The 20,722-nt window shown below is 62.4% G+C and overlaps 3 protein-coding genes across 5 annotated transcripts; 2 read left to right on the top strand and 1 right to left on the bottom strand.

Moving 5' to 3' along the window:
- Positions 1 to 232: 232 nt before the first annotated feature.
- LCN15 (lipocalin 15) lies at positions 233 to 4,189 on the bottom strand. Of its 2 annotated transcripts, XM_017664460.3 has the most exons (7): positions 3,903 to 4,189; positions 3,371 to 3,510; positions 3,222 to 3,292; positions 2,883 to 2,993; positions 2,054 to 2,155; positions 1,649 to 1,725; positions 233 to 369 (listed from the first exon to the last, which is right to left on the bottom strand). In XM_017664460.3, the coding sequence occupies exons 1-6, from the start codon at positions 4,002 to 4,004 to the stop codon at positions 1,691 to 1,693; spliced, it is 561 nt and encodes a 186-aa protein (XP_017519949.2). In that variant the 5' UTR covers positions 4,005 to 4,189; the 3' UTR covers positions 233 to 369; positions 1,649 to 1,690. The 2 variants fall into 2 exon arrangements, with proteins under 2 accessions (XP_017519949.2, XP_036863531.2); XM_037007636.2 differs by lacking the exon at positions 2,883 to 2,993.
- A 3,524-nt stretch (positions 4,190 to 7,713) lies between these two features.
- TMEM141 (transmembrane protein 141) lies at positions 7,714 to 9,593 on the top strand. 2 transcript variants are annotated; one of them, XM_017664464.3, is made up of 5 exons: positions 7,714 to 7,844; positions 8,139 to 8,205; positions 8,376 to 8,459; positions 8,728 to 8,835; positions 9,206 to 9,593. In XM_017664464.3, exons 1-5 carry the CDS (start codon positions 7,791 to 7,793, stop codon positions 9,238 to 9,240), a joined length of 348 nt encoding a protein of 115 aa, XP_017519953.3. In that variant the 5' UTR covers positions 7,714 to 7,790; the 3' UTR covers positions 9,241 to 9,593. The 2 variants fall into 2 exon arrangements, with proteins under 2 accessions (XP_017519953.3, XP_017519952.1); XM_017664463.3 differs by lacking the exon at positions 9,206 to 9,593 and having other exon boundaries at positions 8,139 to 8,459; positions 8,728 to 8,838.
- Positions 9,594 to 11,414: 1,821 nt separating this feature from the next.
- On the top strand, positions 11,415 to 20,570 carry CCDC183 (coiled-coil domain containing 183; the record flags this gene model as incomplete). Its single annotated transcript, XM_073221426.1, is given in 15 exon segments — positions 11,415 to 11,703; positions 12,649 to 12,764; positions 13,255 to 13,332; positions 13,504 to 13,646; positions 13,789 to 13,924; positions 15,665 to 15,787; positions 16,986 to 17,102; positions 17,105 to 17,261; positions 17,683 to 17,783; positions 18,422 to 18,556; positions 18,802 to 18,809; positions 18,811 to 18,967; positions 19,059 to 19,145; positions 19,220 to 19,313; positions 20,365 to 20,570. Coding segments are annotated over 15 exon segments (1,857 nt in total), but the record flags the coding sequence as incomplete, so codon positions are not given.
- Between the last annotated feature and the right edge of the window lie 152 nt (positions 20,571 to 20,722).

Raw genomic sequence — 20,722 nt, 5'->3', positions numbered from 1 at the left:
CACCCCACAGCCCCTGTGTGGCTCCGCCTCCGGATCAGGCAGGGTCTGTGCAGGGCCAGGCCTCACAGGGCACTTTGGTTCCCCACGGGTGCTGTGATCCCACGGGGGCCGGCAGGTGGGGGACACAGCCCCACACAGGTGCCAGCGTCCCTGCCTCAGTTTCTCAGAAGTCCTGGATTAAGATGGAGCCACTGTGCCCTTCCCAAGGTCCTCTCCAAAGAAGTGAGGAGTCTCAAGTCTGCAGAATGTTTATTGAGTGGGAGGGGGAGGCCCAGGGATGAGGAAGGGAGGGTGACCCGAGGCTCCGTGGTGGGGAGGCGGGAAGTCCACGGGTCTGGACCACTCAGGGTCCCGCTGCTCCGGCTCACCCTGCACAGACAAGAAAGGGGAGCCACTCCATGTACCCACTCAACAAACACTCCCAGGACGCCCCCAGCTGGCCCCGTAGGGCACCCCTCCCAGACACGTGTTACCCACATGCCAGTGTGAGCTAGTTCTGCCACCAGAGCTTCCACAAGTGTGCAGACACACACCCCGCTGCCCCCAGGCTCCTGGGGCCCAGCCACGCTTCCCAGCACCTCGCCCGCTCCATGGCTGGCATGGCAAGAAGGTCCAAGAATGGCCACCGAGCCGCAACAAAACGCAGAGCCTCAGCAGCTGAAGGTGGGGTTGTGGGGCACTGTACCCCGAAGGCTGCTATTTCTTTTTAAGATAATCATGTGTGGGGGCAGAGCAGGAAGATGGATGGGCCTCAGTCTCCACACACAGACCCGCCCGGAGGGCAATCTGGCGAGATTCCCTACACCCTCTCCTCCCACCCGGTAACCTTTCTGAAACAACCACAGGGGGACAGTGCCAGGACGTGGGGCAGCACCACGGGGACTGTGAAAAACTAACAGCCCAAATGTCCCCTGCATGGATGGCCAGGACAGCCAGGGACGTGCTGATGTAGAATGAGGGGGGCCTGCCTCACGGGACCCTCGGGGTGAGGACAGGACCCAGGCGATTGCAAAGCAGGGCCCAGAGGCCCAGGGGGTGAGCCAAGGGGCTAGAGGGACAAAGAGTGCTGGCTGGATGAGGTCCCCCCAAAGTTCAAGTCTGCCTGGAACTCCACATGTGACCATATTTGGAAGCAGGGTCTTTCAGATGTGCCTAGTTAAGGCCCTGGAGGTGAGGTCATCTGGTCAGGGTGGGCCCAGTGGCCCCCAAAGAGGGCAGTCCGGACGGACACACAGGCCAGCTGGCCATGTGACGACCGAGGCAGAGACGGGGGAGCAGCGAGTCTACAAGCCAAGGAAGGCCAGGCATCTCGGGCAACCCCGAAGCCGGACGAAGCAAGGATCCCCCTACAGCCCCGGAGGAGCGGCCCTCACACCCTGACTGGGGCTTCAGGCCTCCAGATGTGAGGACTGACTCTGTGAGCCCCGGGTTTGTGGTCGCCTGTTAGACGGCCCCAGGAAATCAGGGGAGGCTTCCTGGAAGGGGAGATGGGCGAGCCGAGGCCTGAAGCACATGGACGGATGGACGGCCAGGCCGCCCAGCGGGGTGGGGTGGGGCGGATCGCACAAGCAGGGCAGGCGGCTGGGGAGCAGTGGTGAGGGGCGGCAAGGGCAGCCCACCGGGGCCTGGGCCGGCAGGGGGGAGTTACCTCCTCCAGCTCTGGGAAGCCCGGGGTGGGACTCCTGAGGGGTCAGGGCGCCTCCTTGCCCGCTGAGGAGCACGCGTCTGCCGGAAGCAAGGCAGTTGTGAGCGGCCCAGCGGGCTCCCTGCAGCCCCAGCCCCTGCGTGCCCGGGGGCCCAGGGACAGCCCCACGGGGCGGAGCAGAGCCCCCCCCCTCCCAGCCGCCTGAAACCTGTCCCTTAGGAGTGTTAGAGCGCAAGTGGTGGCTGTGGGCCGGTCCACCCTTAGCAGAGAAGCCCACCCAGTGCCTGCACCCGGGAAAGGCAGGGATGGGGGGGGACTTGGCCGGGGGTGGAACTTGGCCCGGCGGGCGTGGGGCGCAGCTTGGTCCGGGGCGGGGCGCGGCCAGGGGGCGGGGCGCGGCCGGGGTACCTGACTTGGGCAGCTTGACCATCATGTCGTCGGGGAGCCCCACCGTGGGGTAGAAGTCCTGGAAGGCCTTCTCAGCCTGGGGGCTCGCGTCCTGGGTCCGGCCTGGGCAGAGCAGGGGCCCCCATGAGCCCCATGGGTCAGAGGTGAAGGGCTAGAGGAGACGAGGGTCTCCCGGCCTCAATGCACTGCTCTGGGGCTGACAGTTGGTCTGGCACCGAGGTTGGGCGGAGTGTGCCCTGCATGAAAGTGCCTGCCTGGTGGAGGGATCAGAGAGGCCTGGAGCTGCCCAGAGTTGCCCTTCCCTGATCCAGGGCCGTCTGAAGGTTGGGGTGGCCTGGCTGCTCCCCCAGGACACCTTCCTCCAGGCACCGCCTCCCTCAGGCATCTCCCCCTGATCCCCCAAAGCCAGCTTCGGGCCCTCACCTCAGTCTCACCAACCTTAGGGAACCCCTGGCCCACTGTGCCAAGCTCCCCATGAATTAAAGCAAAATAGATGTCAGCCCCTCTGAGACAGTGGGGACAAACAGGGGAGCATGAGTCCTGACCCTTGGGAGGCCAGAGAGGGGCACAAGCTTCACCTGAGTGCCCAGCCCTCAGCAGCCCCTCCAGGCAACCGCTAGTACCCCAGTGCAGTGGGGTCCCGCCATGCCCACCCCCACCCCAGCTGGCCCCTGCAGGACATGCTCAGGAGTGTGATGAGGTGGGGTAGAACAGGAGAGGGGGCAGGGCCTGAAGGGACGGGACCAGGGGAGATGGGGAAGCCCGGGGCAGGGCCAGGTGGGGGGGCAGGGGGCCTGGCAGGGATGGCAGGCAGCCGAGGGACCCTCACTGTAGAGCTGCACCATGGTGCTGAGTGCCCCCTCCAGCTCCTTGTAGATGTAGACCACAGCGAAGGAGCTGTAGTCCGTGTCCACGATGCGTACATCCAGGTAGCCCAAAGCTGCAGAGGGGGCGGCCGAGCAGCCGTGGGGAAGCACAGGGCTCAGGCCCTGACCCCCGACCCCCACACTAGCCTCTGCTTGCCATGGGGTGGGGGCAGGTAAGGGAGCGCCCAAGGGGAGGGTCCGGAGAAGGTGATGGGGAGTGGTCCAGGGCAGAGGGACAGCCCCATGTCACCCCATGGAAAACAGGCATAGGCGCCCCTGAAGGCAGAAGGGGCAGGACCTACCTGGGACTCTGAAGTGCCCCTCGGAGCCCACTTTCAGGAACTGGGCATCCACCTGGTTACAGCCGTCAGCCCTGGGGGCACACAGCAGCACTCACTCCCTGCCACCCGCCCCACCGGGCCACCCTGCCCTGCCAGGCCCCGCTGCTCACCAAGGGAACTCCATGTGCACGCTGAGGCCGCCCTCTGCTGTGGCCTGGACGGCCCTGGTGGACATCAGCAGGTGGTCCTTCTTGCCCAGGAAGACCTTGCAGTCGGAGACCATGGAGACCACGTGCCAGAGGCCTGAGAACTGGGGGCAGCTCAGGGACATGCCAGCCAGACCCACCTGCCCGGACCCAGGGGCACAGAGCCAGCTGACTTGTCTGAAGGCACACCCAGGGGTCTCTGGAGTGCGCACCCCTCGGTCTGAGGCCTTGTTCTGCAACTTACCTGGGGCAGGTTGCATGGCCACTGTGTGCCTCCGTTCCCCAGCTTTGAAATGGTAATTACCCAAACACTGGGTGATTTCAGGATTAAATGGAGAGGGAACCTTAAAGGGTCACAGGCCAAGGTGCAGAGCAAGGGCCGCACAGAAGGTGGCAGCTACTATTATCCCTGTATTGCTATTATACAGTGTCGTTGCTATTGTTTCCAGCTTGGCCCCCACCCCCATCCGAGGCGCAGCATGGAGACCTCTGGTACCTTTTTGGCATCGAAACCCGGCTGCACCAGGACCTCGACCTGAGCCCCAGACACCCAGGGCAGCGCCAGAACCCAGCCCAGCAGGACAGACTTCATCCCCATGCCTGTCCTCTGGCCCAGCACATGAGTCCCACCACTGCAGGCCCAGCTTTATAGCCCAGCCAGCTAGCTGGGCTCACCAAAGAAGCAGGCTGGGGAGCGGAAGGCCCCCCTTTGTCCATTGTTTGATACAATCACTGGAGTGTCCCCACCGGCTCCAGGGCTCATTTCCTGAAGGGCTCTCACCTGACTCACCAAAGCTAGGATTTGTCCCCCAAACCTTTCAGGCAGGCACAGGGAGTCTGAGAGCAGGTGGCCATCTGCCTCTGGCCTGGCGGAGGCTGGGGGCCTGGGGCCCTCAGGGGTGCTGCCAGGAAGCAGCCATGCTCAGGTTTGTGCTGGTCAGCAGGTCCCCACTTGGTGTCTAGGCCCCCAGAGTCCTCACCCCCTCTCCTCGGCAAAGGACCAAAGTCACCATTGGCCTGGGCCTCTGGACCACATCTAGGGACAGAGCCTGAACCAGCCCAGCTGTGACAGAGGGGACATCAGAGGGCTGGCACCCCTCCCTCCAGACCGCCACTTCCTCCTTCCAGCCACCAGCAGGGCCTCGGCAAGCAGTCTAAGGGTGGGGCTGAGCCACCACACCGGGTGGATTATGGTATCAAAGCCGCCTTATCACCAGTTGCATAAGCATGAGGGCAGGGGCACAGCCAAGGAGGCGCCATGGGCTGGTGGGGCGCCAGCCGGCAAGGGCTCTCCCGGCAGCCTCCAGTGTCCACGCAGACAGGACAGAGCATCTGGAGACCTATTTGAGGAGCAGCACGGGGCCTTGGGGCACACCACCCAGATGCCTCTGGCCGGCACAGGGGTCCCCGAGGAAGGCCAGTACTACCAGTTCTCTGGAGTGGAAGGGGTACAGGGCTGGAGAAAGACCCTCATCCCCTAGTGGGGAAGGGGGAGGAGCCAAGGGCTTCTTCTCACCTCCTCCCCCAGGTTTCAGGAGGCGCCAGCTCTCAACTAGGCCCCAGGGTCCCTGGGCAGCATGAAGCAAAACCTTTCTGTGAAAATGTTTACAGAACGCAGATCTGATATATAGAACTTAAATCCTGAATCTGTAAGGAACTCTCAAGACTCCATAGCAAAAAAGCAAACAACCCAGTTGCAAAGTAAAAAGGGACAGCAAAAGAGCTGAGAAGTCACTTCAGCAAAGAAAATACCGGGTGGAAAATGAGCGACCAGAGGGTGCTCCATGTCATCAGCCACCGGCTGGCGCAGACTGGGGCGACGCCCGGAAAGGCAGGCACGTCGGGTCCCACCGACTGCACAGCCGCACGCCTCGGGGTTCGCCCAGGGGAAACGAGAAGGCACCCCACGAGCCTGCACAGGCCAATGAGCAAGAGCACGATGAATGCGTGCAGGCCGCTGCCCCTCCACAATGGGCCTCTTCTCCAGAGTAACCAGAACAACCCCTGATGCGCGAGATAACCTGGGTAAGTCCCGGCTGCACCGCCTGTGTGGGAGAAGCACTCTGAGACGGCTCCTTTTCTATGACATTCTAGAACTGGCAAGTCCGCAGGGGCAGAACGCTGCTCGAGCCTCAGGGCTTTGGGAGTGACTGATGACCTAGGGCCACCCAGAGCCTTTAGGTGGTCGCATCCCTGTTGATGACTGTCTGAACTCACAGACCTGTACCCCAAAGGGAGGGGTGCTCTACTGCATGTAAACTGCATCTCCATTTCCAAAAGGCATAGATGTAAGCTACAAATCCACATAAAATCTTCCCCCAAGTGCCACCTCCTGCACTGAGCAGCCACAAGGCTGGGGAATGATAAGGCCCCAGGCTGCAGGTCCGGCACCCCAGGGAGAGGCTTTCCAACAGGTGAATAAAAGACAGCATGCATGGGACCCCCAGGTCCAGCGGGGCATCTGTCCTTCCTTGGGTCAGCAAAGACGCAGGGACACCCAACTGCAGCTGGCAGACCCCCCCAGGGACCCCTCGGCAAGCACGGAACCTCGGAGGTGCAGGGCAGCTCTCAGCCCACAGAGAGCACCTCCCACTCTGCCAGCCTCAGCTCCCTGGAGGGCTCAGGGGGCACATGCTGCTGTACAGGCCTCAGCGGGCATCACCAGTGGGAGAGCTGTCCTTAGCTGGCAGCAGGCAGATCCCAAGCTCCAAAGGGGCTTGGGAGGGGCCTCCAGCCTGCTGCGGTCAGGTGGGGAGGTCTCAGAGCCTGAGTATCACCCTAAGTTGCATGTGGGCTCCACTGCGCGGCTGCCCAGCTTCAAAAGCGTTGCCAATAGGAAGCAAAGCACATTGGTCTGCAGAACGGAGGGCATCTGGCACAAGAGGGACCCAGGACTGCCGGTGCCCCCCGAGGATGAGCTGGCTGAGCGACAGGCCACACCCGGAGGCCCCCTGTGAAATGCACACAACAGGTACATCCACAGAAACAGAGAAGATTGGTGGTGACCAGGTGCTGGGAGGAGCCTAACTGTGTGGGGGGTTTTGGGGTCTCCTTCTGGTGTCATGCAAATGTCATGGAGACCACAGTGATGACACACTTGTGAATGCACACAGACCGGCTGGACGTCCACTCGCATGGGTGGACATGCGGTCCCTGCACAGAATCTCAGTAATGCTGTTGGAAACAAAGCCCACAGCCAACTGTCATCCACCTGGGTTCTAGATTCACACATCCCACTCACCTGTCCCCAGACATCCCAGAACCACCAGCGCCCAGGGCCACCAGAGCCCACACCGCCTCCAGTGCTGCCCCACACCAGCCGCTGCCTCGGCCCCCACTGCCGCCCCCCTGTGCTCAGGGCAGCACCCGCAGGCAGGCTGGTCCCCCTCCCTCTTCCACTCCACCCCCAACCCAGTGTCAAGGCTTGTTAGTGAAGCCTCCAAATGCACCCTGACATGCCCCTGCACCCCAACAGCACCTCATAGCACCCAGTACCCCAGCAGTCTCCTTTACCACAATAGTACCCTCATATCCTGAAAGGACCCCATACAACCCACAGCATGCCTGCACCTCACAATGTCCCTGTGCCCCCCAAAACACCCCTGCACCCTAAAGAGCCCCTGTCTGCTCCACTGCTGGGACACGTTCTGAGCCTTAGCTCATGCGCTCTTGGAAGACTGGCCCCACGCCGTCCCGGGACAGCCAGATGTCCGTGGAGCTGGAGCTTCCATCCCCGCGTGGACCCGCCGCTGCCCACCCCCAGCCTCCGCTCCACCAGGCTCCAAGGCGCAGCAAGCGACCTGACCTCACAGCTCACCCTCCCCCCTTGCCCTCAGATCCGGACATTCTGAGCATTTCACATCTAAGGGTCCTCTGCGGAGACCCATCTTCTGAGGAGCTCCTGGGGTGCACCCCACACCTCCAGCCGCATGTGTCCTGATGTCCCTCGGGGTTCTGTTTACCTGTCTGCTCCGTGGGACCCCAGCTCCTAGTGCTTAACTGGCACCAAGTATGGGCTTTCAGCATTTGGGGAATTTGCTAGTCACTCGATTATTATCACCACCACCCCGCGGTCATTTTCAAGAGGTTTAATCCCTTAAGCGAAGCACCATCCCAACAAATAATACAATAACCATTTCGCGTCCTCGAGCGTGTAGATGAGGCGGGGCGACCAGGGCCAACCCTGCCCCCAGCCGCGCCTACCCCCACGCCCAACACTTCAGAGCCCGGCGGGGGAGGCCCCGCCCTCCCTTCGGCCCCGCCCCCTCCGCTCAACCTCAGAGCCCAAGTGGGCGGCCCGGCCCCGCCCCCTCCCGGGCCTGCGCAGACCGGCCCGCCCGCGCTCGGCCCCGCACCCGCCTCCTGGGCCCCCTCCCTGCCAGCCATGGTGAACTTGGGCCTGTCCCGGGTGGACGACACCGTGGCCGCCAAGCACCCGGTGAGAACGTCGGCCTAGGACGCGGGTCCCGGATTCGGAAACTGACCTGAGCGGGCGGAAGCTTGTGGGGGTGCTCCCGTCAGGGAAGAGGGGCAGGGAGGGGGGACCCCCTTGCTGTGGGGATCGGGACATCCGGTGGGCGTGGGGGCAGGTGGTATGTGACCAGGCTCGCAGGGCGTCACGGCGAGTGGTCCCCTCCCCAGTGGCCAGAGTGTGCCCAAAGGAGGGACAGGAGGGGGAGCGGTGAAGGCAGAGGGAGGGGAACTGACCCCTCGACCCCCGCCCCCAACCCAGGGACTGGAGGAGTATGCCGCGTGCCAGTCGTTCGCCTTCACGAAGGGCATTGTCACCTTTGTCACAGGTAGGCTGGATCCAGGTGTCCTCGGGTGTGGAGACCTCCCCTCCTATCCCGCCCTGACTGCCCAGCAGGTGGCGCCAGGTCGCCTGCTAGCGTGTGCTGGGAGCCTGGCAGCGGGGCCCCTGGTGCGCCCCGCGGACTGGCCGGCTGATGGAGAGCCCCGATCTCGGCAGGCACCAGTGGGACCTTCGGCCTGCAGATGTTCATTCGGAGGAAGTTCCCGTACTCCTTGCAGTGGAACGTGCTGGTGGCCGTGGGTGAGTACTCCAGGGTGGCTGCCTGGGGCTCTTAAAATGCACCCCAGGAGCCAAGGCAACGCTGGATCCTCAGCGGGGTGGGTCCCCAGTAGCGGTGGGGGTGTTTTAATTCCAGGCATCCTTGCCCACTGGGGTGGGGCCCAGGTCTCTGTGGGAGCCTGCCCAAACCCCACCACCTGCCCAGGAGAACCTGTGCTCCGGTTCCCTTTCCCTGAGAGGTGCAGGGGCCCCGGCCCCTCAGCCTCTGGCCCTGCCCCCTGCCCTCCAGTCGCAGGCTCCGTGGCCAGCTACTGGGTGACCCGAGTGGAGTCACAGAAATGCAGCAACCTCTGGCTCTTCCTGGAGACGGGGAAGCTCCCCGGAGACTCAGGCGCAGGTGAGATGTGCAGGCTGGACAAGGGAACCTGTAGCTCCCGTGCCCAGGCTGTTAAGCAGGCCAGCCCAGCGCCCCAAGCATAGGTGGACAAGGCCTCCCCTTTGCCTGCCTCCTCACACACTTCCTGGAAGGGATGCAGGAGTGCATGCAGCAGCCAGACGGTCCAGAGCCCCAAAGGCAGGACGAAGGCCGGGTCGGGACTAGGCAGGCCTGGGTGGGCCTGGGTGGGTGGTGCCCACTGGAGTGTGGCACCCTAGCCGTTGGAGCTCAGGCCTTCTTGTGCAGGCCTGGGGTTTGCACAGTAAAGTGGGTGTGGGGACCATGAACAGCTTTAGGGTGGGGTTCCAGCTTTCTCCCTTTGTCTTTCCAGATGTGCACAGAAGACCTGGTGCCAGGGAGCTCTAGAGCACCTCTGCTCCCCAGGCCAGCCTTCTCCATCACACAGGCCCTCCCCACACCCTGAGGTGTCCCAGTCGGGTGGTGGGCACAGCTGCATGGCTGGGTCTGCAAAGCCTGTGCAAACTGCTCCTGCCCCCAGCTGGGCCCTGCCCAGAAGGAGTCTGCAGACAGCCGTCCCTGGTGGGGTGGGCCTTCTGTGGAGCAGCGAGAGCACGGTGGGCACTGAGCTGGAGAGGATCAGAGGGGAGTGTGCACACTCCGCTTGGGTGCTCTGACACACCCTTTCTGGCCCCACACCCACCAGTCACAGTGACTGCTGTGGGCGGTGCAGGACTAATAAATGCTGTTTTCCCACCCAAGATCTAAAGCAATTGGTAAAAAGCAACAGGGGGACAAGAGACATGTGTCACCTGGTAGGCTGGAATTGGAGGATGTGTCAGGGCACTTCCTAATACTGGACCCCAGAATCAGACACCCCTGCTGACCCTGTGGGCCCCAGACCACCGCCAAGACCTCTCCAGAGGGGACCTGCTTCACTCACGGCTTGGAAAAGCAGCAGAAGGTGTACAGCCAATCAGTGCCTGGCAACAAAGATGCAAGGGACCGGAAGTGGCTATGCCTACCACCTCTCCTTCCAAACACACGATCAGCTGAGTCACTTCTCCAGGGGAGGAAGAGGCGTGGTGTGGAAGGAGCCCAGAGCTAGCCGGGAGTGCTATCCACATGCAAGGAAAGTGGGCAAGACTACCCACCTCACCCGCCGGGAGGCAGAGGCAGAGGCCATCTTCTCCCGCCGGCTGCCCCGGGAACGCAGCGCCCCCAGCCCAGCCGCATGCCCCTCGTCTGCCAGTCACTCAGAGGAATGTCTACCAAGTAGCTACTGTGCCCCAGCAGATCTGTGGGATAGGAAGCCCAAGATAACCATGGCCAAAGTGAGCCAGGGTTTTAGTTTTCTTTCATGTATAAGCCCAAGTGGGTAGTCTGGGGCTGGTAGGGGGTCAGAGAGCCAGACCCCCTGCAGCCTGCCCCCTGCTGTAAAGGCCTCCTGCCTCATGGCCATCTTGTCTTCATCGGTCAACAGGAAGGAGGAAGAGGAGGGGGAGGCACTTAACTCCCCCATTCCGCTTGCGCTCCGTTGGTCAGAACGAAGCCACGGGGCACACCTAGTGCGGAGGCACCTAAGGAAGCAGCCCGGCCTTGGACAGCCATGTGCCCCACTTAAGCTCAGGGGTTCTGTATCTGAGGCAGACCGGAGAACCAGTACTGTGGCTCCCTGCAGGCTCTGCCTCAGGCCCTGGGAGAAGGCGGCTAGGGAGCAGGTCGTGTCCACGGCAAGTGCTTGAGGGTAGGACCGGGGTGCAGAGGGTGAACTGGTAGTTTCAGGTGGGACTGGGCTTGCTTTTTAAAATGTGGAATGACCAGAAGGGTGAAGGATTGGTGGGAGAGGTCATAGAGGACCTCTAAGTAACAGCATATGGGTGAAGGCGATTGTTACGGCTGAACTGTGGCCCCAAACCCCTCTGTTGCAGCCCTAGCCCCCAGGACCACAGAATGTGCCTGCATTTGGAGACAGGGCTGTGAAAGAGGTGACTAGTCCAGGGGGTCTCTGATCCAGTCTGCCTGATGTCCTTAGGAGAGAGGGGATCAGGACTCCGGCACCCACAGAGGGGCGGCCACATGAGGATGCCGGGAGAGGGTGGCTTCTGCACAGTCAGGGAGCGGCCGCAGGAGAAGCCGGCCCTGCCAGCTCCAGGACCGTGGGCCCCCCGCCCGCAGACGGGCAGTTGAGGCCCCACCTTTGGTGCCCACATGGCGGCCCCAGCAGACTCATGCCGAGTGGTTGGAAAAAGTAACACACATGGTGTGCACCCCTGGAGTCCCATGGGTGCTTGGGGCATACGGCTCAAAGGGAAGCTTGGGCTGGGGCAGCAGAGATGGGGAACGGACCCCTCCTGGAGTAGTGACATCTAGACCCAAGGACTCAGCAAAGTGGAGGCAGAGCAGGGCAGGCCCCAAGCAGCAGGCGCGGGCCAGGAGGAGATGGTACAGTGAGGTCTTGTGCCAGGTCACCCGGGCAGCCTCAGGGTGTGGAGGGGATGGGGAGGGTGTGGGGTACAGCGCCAAACCACCACAAATCCCCTCCCTGTGGAAGGAAGGTGCCCTGAACCCAGGGATCCTGAGTAGAGAGCAGCCACAGACCAGCACGTCCAGTGGACAACCTGGAGGCTCCCTGGGGGCAGAGGGTGGGGGCAGGGCAGGCCAGGAACTCCAGGGCTCCCCAGGCATTGAGAACCTGGGCTCCCGTCACAACGGGCCGAGACGCCGGAGACAACAGATCTGCAGCTGTGCCCAGCACAGGGCAGACAAGGTGCAGCGAGCCCCTGGGCAGCCCAAGAGCTGCCGTGAAGATGCACAGCTAGGCGGATGTGGACGAGATCCAGGAGCTGAAGGCCGTCACACGGCTCTGGGGTAGGCCCGCCGCGGGAGTGACCAGCCCCACCTCGGAGAAAAGGGGCTCCCCAGTGCAGGACTTCAGCTTTGACTCAGGGACGGTACGAGGCAGACAGGCTAGCGGCCACCTTCCCCCTCAACCCCGAACTGAGAGAAGGGCTCACAGGGGCCTGCAATGCAGGGGTGGGCAGAGGAGAAGCTGGGGGTCTTCAAGATGTGTGAGCGCGGTGGGACCCCAAGGCCAGGGATCAGAAAGGGACCCACCTGCTTTCTTGGCAGAGGGCGTCTGAATGGGATCATGGGACTGGCCCACCCCTGGTGTCTTGCCAATGGGTTTCAGCTCCGGGCAAGTTTGCTATGGATTCAATGTGCTATGGACAGCAAAACGTTCTTGGAATGAAAGGGTTATACCCAACTTTATTTCCAGGTGGTAGGTCAGTCACTAAAATCCCGTTCACTCAGAGTGAGTCTGCGTGCAGCAAGCCAGTCTCTGCCTCTGGACCCCTCTGCCCGCACAGTCTTCCCACACAGCTGTCCTCTGGGCCTCTGTCCTTGCTGCTGCTGCCACCACTCCAGCCTCTGCTCTTCTGTCCTGCAGCCTTGCAGCCCTGCCACCGTGTCACGCCCAGAGCACTGGGCAGAGCTCTTCATACAGAGTCAACAGCCATGTATTGCCCACAGATGTGCAGTGAGCCAGTGAACCAGGGCCAGGTGAGAATCCTGGCCACAGGAACTCTCATTTTATCCACACCTGGCTTCTACCTCACCCTCCCCACTGACCAGCACAGCCCCCCAGTGACAGCTGCCCGGATGGGCATGGCTGAGCAGGACCCAGGCGCCGGAGGGAGGGATGAAGGCGGGCAGCATGGAGGTGGCATGCCCACGATCCCTCAGGCCTTCCCCAGAGGAGCTCCCCCAGATGGCGTGGCGGCCAGGCTCACGGCCCACATCCTGGCCGCCCAGCCCTGCTGGTGCTGCAGATCCAGGCGGTGAAGAAGACGGTCAAGAACAGGGCCACACTGGCACTCCTGCGCAGCAACATCCGCCGCGGGGCCCAAGAGTGGGCCTTGGCCATGGAGGTCATCAGCATGGCCCCTCCCTGCTGCCCGCGGGCTGGGGGCGGGGCAGGCAGGTGCAGAAAAGCCACGCCCACGTGGCCACAGGTGGCCAAGGCGCCTCCTCTCCTTTCCCCTCTGACCCCAAACTTTCCAGAGCCAAGGGGCATCTCGGAGATGGGCTCCAGTCCCTCTAGCGAGACTGGCAGGCAGGTTCTCCACCACCCACCTCAGAGGGCAGGGCAGGGGGCCTAACTGGGGTCCCTTTCCTGGGCTATCCCTACAGCAGGGGCTTCTCTGGCTCATTGACCTTGTAGGGGAGGCCCGGGCCCTCTCCACAACCCGTCACATCCGAGCTGGGATGGCCTGGATGTGGTCCTGCAGCCCCAGGGGCTGGGGTCTTCCTGCCGGAGGTCACAGGGCAGAAGAGGCCCGTGGAGAGTAGCTGGAGGGCCCAGCTGGGCGGACTCAGAGAGCCTAGGCCCCCGGCACAGCTGCTGCCACGGCTCCGCAGTGGAACCAAAGGACCACCTCCCAGGCCTGCGGGAAGGACGTGCCAATGAGGCTGGTGCACTGCTGCTGCACCATGGACGTAAGGCGGCAGGAGGGACCCTCACCCCGCCCAGCAGGGGCACCCCACTAAACGTCATTGCAGAGCCAGTGGGTGCAGAGCGAGTTCCCAGCCCCAGGTCCATGCGGCGTTGCCACGAGTCCCTCCCTGACCGCCCCGCACCCACGTGTGGGCCGTGCCCTCCTGACCCAGGGGGCTCTGGAGAAGCGCAAGTATCGCGTGAACGTGCGCAACGTGCGGATCCACCCGGTGCGGCAGCGAGGGCAGAAACTGGGGAGCTTGCAGCTGGAGCGGGCCAGCCCGCGCGAGCAGCCCGACGCCACCAAGGAGGAGGGGCGCAGGGGCACTGCTGGGGGCCCGTGGGCGGGACCCGGAGCAGGGCGGGCTCCGTGGTGGGGGGGGCAGGGGTAGAGGAACAAGACCCCCGCCTTGGAAGAAAGCCTCCCGCCTGGCCTCTGGGCCTCCTGGCATCCCCAGGCGCTTTCAGCGGGCCCTGGGACCACCCCCGGTCATCCGCCGGCTGGAAAACAACATCGAAAAGACGATGATCAAGGTCACCACAGGCCGGAACATCCGCCTGCCGTATGTGGACCTGCTGGGTCATCTGAAGAAAGTGGGCCCCCCACCCCCCCACCTGCACCCCGACCCGGGGAAGCCCAGCTGGATGGGGGACAGGGTGGAGGGTCTCAGGCCAGGCTTGAGGAGGGCGGGGATTTCTACAGAATGGGGAGCCTGCAGCTGCTCCCCTCCAGGCAGGATTACCCCCAGGAGGACAGAGCCCTGCTTTGGGCGCCAGCTGATCAGGGCCACCCCGTACATGGAAAGCATTCTTTCAGAAGCGTGCTTGCTACTCCAGAGACACGTGGGACATATCAGAACCGTGTGAGTTTTCCCGCACGCATCTGATGGCTTGGTGGCATTTTGATTTTGCCCCGTCGTGTTTCGTTGCCTGGACTTTGAAGGCAAGAGGTGGACCCTGCGCCCTCAGAAAGTGCCCTGACATATGTGGCAAGCCACCTCTGAGCAGGCCGTTAACCTCGGCTTGCTGCCCACATCTTCCAAGCCAGCTGCCCCTGTGTCTGCAGTGAGGGGCAGGAGGAGGCCTCCCAGGGCTGTGAGCCCCACTGTGAGATAAGACCCCTTCACAGGGGGCCCCACAGGAGAGGCAGACAGTAGACGGGGCAGGACAGGACAGGAAGGCTGGAGGGTGGGTGCCAGGGGGCTGAGGGGGGCAGCTTGGCAGGCAGGGCAGGGGAAGTGAGGAAAGCTCCCCGACTCCCCCATCTTGAAACCGGGGGAGGGGAGCCCTGCAGGGCAGTGCATCCAGGAGGGTGATGGTCAGGTGAGTGGTTGGGGAGAAGGGTGTGGCAGGCTCTGGGGCTCCTCCCGGGCAGGGACAGGGCTCCCGGACCTCGCCCGTGGCCCCTGGGGCTAGGCAGCACACAGTCATCCCCAGTCTGCCCCTGCTGCCTTGACCCCCTGGGCCTGGACCCTCACCTGAAGGCCCTGCCCGGCCTTCCTTCCTGGGCCCCTGCTCCTCACGACCCTTCCCACCGTGCTACACTTTGGGGTCCAGCCCTCCTTTGCCTGGGCACATTATGACCCCCGTAACACCTTATGTTTTCAGAACATAGGCAGTTTTTTAATAACCCCCGTGTTCACCCACATTTCTTAAAAAACTGGCAAAGATTCTACATTGTAGTTATTCACCACAAAATACTAAGAGCCGAGGTACCCTGGACGTCCGTGAACCTGACCCTGTGCTAAGTGCCTCATATGCCTTCTAGCCGATCGTGGCAGTAGCAGCCTTCCAGGAAGGCCACTATCACCTTTTAACAGATAGGGACACTCAGGTGAAGTGGCTTTCCCCAGGTCCCAGAGCCACTGGTCAGGGTGGCCTTGGCCTTGAGCCTGAGTCTCTGGCCCCAAAACCAAGCTTCAAGCTCCTCTGTTTCACTTCCAACAGCAGCCACTCCCCAGCAGTGGGCCTCCCCGGTGGCAGTCACCTCACAGAGGGACATTCCATTACAAACTCTATGGAAGTGTCTCTGGGCTGCAGGGCCCTGGTCAGTGGGAGACTCGCTACCAGGAAGACGCTGTCTGCCCCTGCTGAGACGTTTCCTCTCACCTGCTGTGTGCCCTACGGGGGCTGGGGCCGCAGGTCAGACGCATCACTGTCTCCTCAGGTCTCTCACAGTCTGTGCTAAGAGGTGGTAGGTTCCTGTAGGAACCGCGAGGGAACTGGACAAGGGCCTGGGAAGCTGGCACAGGACAAGGCCAGCATCTGGTTGGCCCAGAGCCCCTGACCATCAGGCCATGTGCCCAGTTGCAGGAGCTGTGCCTTGCAATGCAGGAGCTGGCAGGGTATCCCACAGAGCTGGACAAGCTGCAGAACCTCATGGATGACTACTGCTCGGAGCTGGTGGATATGACAGTCACGTCCCAAGATGCCATGATGATTACAGATAAGGTCAAGGTGAGCTCAGGTCCCAGTGCTGGGGGGCTGGCCTGCAGGGCTCCCTCTCCTCCTGTCTGGCCCAGGGTCCAATGGGACACACCCATGCGCACACCACCCATGATCAGGGGAGGGATCTGGCATCCCCCCCTGCTAGCCTGCTCTGCTCACACACTGGCCCTGGGCAGAGGGGTCCCACTGGGCATGGAAGCTCTGAGGCAGGTGTAGTAGAGGAGCTGGTCTGGCCCGGGCAGCAGCCCCCTATTCACCCAGCGTGTACAAGAGCCAACCAAGGCCCCTGCCAGGCAGGCTTGCCCTGTCCTCACGAAGTGAGCAGCGCAAGGCAGCTGCTCACCCAGGAGCCCGTGGAGAAATGTCACGCAGCCTTGGCCAGCGCAGCAGAGGTGTGGGTGCCTCAGGGCCACCCTGGGGCACTGATCTGCCCAGGGAGGTGCTGCCCAAGTGGGGTTCTAGCAGTCAAGGCAGCCTGAGCCCTGGAGGAGGAAGACCAAGTCTTAGGGCACAATGGGCCAGAAGGAGGGGCGAGCGGCTGGAGCAGCGAGGCTGCAGGGAAGGCAGTGGGGTGGCTGGGGCTGGGCACTGGTGTCCCTACAACCTGTAGCTGGGAAATGGCGGGATTTGTGTTTCAAAATGGGCATGCTCTGGCTGCAGACCGGAGGGAACTGGGGCCGAGGTGCTGGTCACCTGAGCCAGACTAGTGGTGGAACTGCTGCCCAAACTGGGTGCCAGGAAGCCCATAAGGGATCTGGTACCGAGTTAGATGTGAATAGTATGGGAGAGCAGTGCCCAGGGCGCGTGAGCGGGCAGACGGGCGATGGGTTTAACCACCAAGCAGGACACACTGGGAGAAACCAGGTTTGAAGGACATTGAGTTCGTTTTTAGACGTGGAATCCACTTCAGTGAGTTTTGAGTGGAGCTGGCCAGCAGGCAGAGACCATTGTTAAGCACATGTCCAAGCCCCGCTCCAGCTGGGGACACTGGGCTGAAGGAGAATAAGGCCAGGTGGCAGAGGTGTCCAGAGAATAGAGAGAAACAAGGGTGGTGAAAGCCAGCAGGGAGGAGCCAGCTAGGAAGAGGGGTGTGGCCCCAGCCTTGAAGGCTATCCCGAAATCCAGGAAGACAGGGACAGAAACTGACCACTGTGTGTGGCACCATGAGAGGCTTGGTGGCACAGCCCCACCCTGCCTGTGCCCCCAGATGAACATGAGGCAGGGGGGGGCAGCTTCATGGAGGAACACTGGGCACAGGAGAACCAGCTCGACCAGCAGAAGCATCGGCAAGGTCCACACCGAGGAGACCAGTGAGGCACCTCTGGGTGAGTCCTGCCATCCGGGCACCAGGCACGGCCCCAGCCCCGGCCCTTCCAGATGCACCAGCCAGCTTCCCAGACGTGCTGCTCACCTCCTCCCCATAGTCAGGGCCGGTGGGACTTGGACTTCCCCTCCAATCTGATGTGCGCAGACACCCTGAAAGGCAATGCCCAGCTCTCTGCCCGTCCCTAGGCAGGCCGCCACAAGGCCAACTCTGGGCTCACAGCCAAGTGTGGGGGAGCCCCCCGGCTTCTCAGCTGGAAGATGCACTCAGCGATGTCATGCCATGGCACCCCAGGGCCCAGTAACCCCTCAGAGGAGATCAGTGGAGTCCCTGGAGGCCCTGTGCTGCCTCTGGGAAGTGCCCATAGCCCGCGGAGCCAGGCGGCCTCTGGCTGGAGCTGCCAGGGGCAGCGCTGAAGGGCAGCCAAGGAGGGAGGTTAAGGTGTGAGTAATTCTGATGGGACCCAGCTCCTGGGTGACCTCCACTGCCAACTGAGCATGTACAGAGGCACTAACAGCCTCCCACAGAGGTCCCGTGCTATTCCTGCACGCCTGCCATCCTTCCCCTCTACTCTGTGTAGCAAGGAGGCAGGAGACCTCCAAGGTGGGCACTGAATACCAGGCAGATGTGACAGCTTTGCTGGACAAAGTCAAGACCGCTGTGCAGCACTCCCACCTCTGGGTACTGCTCCCTGACACGCCTGGGGCGTGGGCGGAAGAGGGGTCTGCTCTAGCCCAAGGGCTGGCTGAGCTGGGTGGGGGTCTGCCCACATTTTGAACAAAGGGGCACACAAAGCTGCAGCCCTCGCAGGTCAGAGTAAAGGGTGCTGCCAAGACAAAGCTGGCATATCCGAGCCACATTCCAGGGGCTGCACAAAGCCTGCCAGGATTTGAGGATCCAAACGCCGAGGGCAGGCCTTTACCTCCAACTCCTCCCCTTCCCAACCCGATGGCATCATATCGAGCAGCTGCCTCTCTGCTGCCCACCTTTTACTTTAATCCAATCTGGGTTTGTTATTAGCAAGCCTTGAGCTCCTGCCTTGGCCCTGGCAGAAGCTCCATCCTTGGGCCAGTGACTCCGAGCCGCACAGCCTCTCAGTAGTGGCCTCCCTGCCTCCCCCATGGGGTTGTCTGCCCTCTGCACACTAGGAGGATATTGTGACACACGTGCCACCTGATGGCAAGCCCCTCACAAGCCCTCAGTCCCCAGCCTGGTGGGGTGAACGTCGTTACTAGCCATTGGGAGGGACCTGGAAGAAGCCAGTTCTTTGGGGCCTCCACCTGCCTAGCCCAGCCCTGCTTTCCTCCCCAACTGCCCAGCCAGGGCATCACAAGCCGGTTCCTGGCTCAGAGGAACACAGAGGAGAACCTGGAGCTGCAGCTGGAGGCCTTGATGGACAAGCTGGAAAGGCAGGGCGCAGTGCTGAGGCTCCACCAGGTACCCGGCTCTGGCAGGTAAGGGACCCTGCCACCCCACGGCCCCCATGGTGGTCTTCACAGCCTGTGAGCTGGAACCAGGCTTGGAGCGGTGACCCCTGCCAGCGAGTCCAGGTGCTCTGCCCATGAGCTGCAGGCCCAACTGGCACCTGCAACCCACCTCTGAGCTCTTGAGACCCTGAGTTTAGCACAGCAACCAACTTAGGACCCTGGGCACCTTGCCCTTGGGTCTGTGCTACCCACTGCCCCATTGTCCTCACCAGCTCCCCACCTGCCGAGAAGATGAAGGACATGCTGGAGGAGGAGGAGAGGCTCCAGCTGGCCCGTGGCAATGTGACCAAGAGCCAGAAGCTGCTGCTGACGACCATCCAGACGGGCATCGACCACCTCTACATCCGGCTGGTCGGCATTGCCCCGCCCAAGGCCCAGGTGCCACCTGCAGGGGGAGGAGCCACCTGCACAGAGGGCCCCTAACAGGGGCCCCAGGGAAGACCAGATCCTCCTCCTGGCCTACAAAAAGCAGCAGCACCCCAGCACCCTTGATGTGAACACCTTGAAGCTCCTGTGTCTGGCTGACAGAGCGCAGCCGATGTCCAGGACTGAGGAGGTAGCCCCAGGCTGGGGCGGGAGTGCCTACATGTCCCATGTCCCCATGGAGTGGACAGTCCCTGTGCCCCACAGGTCAACACAAAAGTGAGGGACACCCTGGAGTCCTCGATGCTGGAGAAGCGGAACACCAGGATCAGCTTTGAGGACCCGGAGGAGGACACGATAGGCACAGGCTCAGGACCAGGGGGTCCAGGCCACCTGGCAACAGGAAGATGTGTGGGGCAGATGGCTGGGCTGAGCTGTGCAGAGGCCAGGACTGGTATGGCATGCACTCCGTCTGACCGGGGCAGCCTGGAGGGACAGTGCAGTCTACACGGCTGGAGAAGGTGTGTCAGTTGTACACCTGGGGGTTTTAATTTACTGAGGTGAAAGTCAGAATCTGGAAAGAATAATGCCATTGAAATGAAAATTTATCACATTTCGTGTCATGGAAGCACCTGGGCCATGAGGAGACGGGGAGCAGCACGGGCAGGCCTAGGCCAGAGCCTACATCGGGGTCCCTGCAGGCAGGGCAGGGCAGGGCACACTGCGTGGGATGTTCTCTTCTGAATAATTCCGGTGGGCTTGGGGCATGGGGGCTGCCCCAGGATTGATTCAGGTGGGAGACACAGGCCCGTGAGAGTGTGTTCAGGGAGGCGGCTGGGTCCTGGGCCCTGGAGCAGTGCGCACAAGAGCCGGGGCTGGGCGAGTCTCCGCCGGCTCTAGGAACCGCTAGCCCTGGGGTGGCCGACTCCCCGGTGTGCCAGACCCCGAATGCCAGAACTAGGGACTTGGAAAGTGGACAATGCAGTTAATGCCACTAACCCTTTGAGGAGCAGAGGCCCAACCATATAGACAGGGCAGGATCTGAGGTGGGTTTGGGGGGGCAGGGAGGGCCTGCAGACACTGTGGGGGTGGGCATGGTGTGTGTGGGGGGTCCCCTGCAGCACAGGCTGCATTCTGTCCTTTGGAGGCTCTGCTTGTTTTCGAGGAACAGAATGGCGCCCTGTCTGCAACCATAAATGGGCTCAAAAGTGATTGTGTTCTCCTTTAAAAAAAAAAAAGGCAGTTACTGCCACTGGCCCTTGGAAGAGCAGAGGCCCGTAAAGACAAGGCAGCTCTGAGAGGGGTGTGGGGGCTGCTTTGCAGACTCGGCGAGCCGCCCTCCCCGCCTGCCTGCCCTGTCTGCCCCCCGGGTCCTCACCTGCCCAAACTGCCCTCCGCCCTCCCTCACCCAGAAACCTTCCGGTTCGCCGACGTGGACAACGGCTCTGTACCGTCGCGGCCCGGGATCAAGAGGCAGGCCCAGCGGCTCATCGAGGGCAAGCTCAAGGCCGCCAAGAAAAAGAAGTGATCCGGCCCAAACCCGCTGGCTTTGTTACGCAAATAAACATTTTTCCTGGACTGCCGGGCCCGGGGAGAGCGAACCCCAGGTGGACGCGTTGCGAGGTCTGCGGGAAAGTGGTGTGTTCGGTATGGGTCCAGGCCCCGGGATTGAGGAGGGGGCGTAAATAGGGAGTCCAGGCGGGGGGGCGTGGACAGGTGTCCGGGCTGATCCCAGACCCCGCGGGCTGCCCCGGGCATGCGCACGCTCCG

Source organism: Manis javanica, chromosome 2, assembly GCF_040802235.1.
Source record: "Manis javanica isolate MJ-LG chromosome 2, MJ_LKY, whole genome shotgun sequence".
NCBI classification, from domain to species: domain Eukaryota; kingdom Metazoa; phylum Chordata; class Mammalia; order Pholidota; family Manidae; genus Manis; species Manis javanica.
This window is presented reverse-complemented; position numbering and strand designations above follow the sequence as displayed.

What these genes read in the sequence shown, in the direction of transcription:
- LCN15 (XM_017664460.3), bottom strand. Translation starts at nt 4,004, where the DNA reads ATGGGGATGAAGTCTGTCCTGCTGGGCTGGGTTCTGGCGCTGCCCTGG. An exon ending in CGGGTTTCGATGCCAAAAAG is followed by an intron (nt 3,511 to 3,902) that starts GTACCAGAGGTC and finishes AGCTGCCCCCAG; the next exon opens with TTCTCAGGCCTCTGGCACGT. An exon ending in GGGGCACTTCAGAGTCCCAG is followed by an intron (nt 2,994 to 3,221) that starts GTAGGTCCTGCC and finishes CCCCCTCTGCAG; the next exon opens with CTTTGGGCTACCTGGATGTA.
- TMEM141 (XM_017664463.3), top strand. Translation starts at nt 7,791, where the DNA reads ATGGTGAACTTGGGCCTGTCCCGGGTGGACGACACCGTGGCCGCCAAG. An exon ending in CCGTGGCCGCCAAGCACCCG is followed by an intron (nt 7,845 to 8,138) that starts GTGAGAACGTCG and finishes CCCCCAACCCAG; the next exon opens with GGACTGGAGGAGTATGCCGC. An exon ending in GAACGTGCTGGTGGCCGTGG is followed by an intron (nt 8,460 to 8,727) that starts GTGAGTACTCCA and finishes CCTGCCCTCCAG; the next exon opens with TCGCAGGCTCCGTGGCCAGC.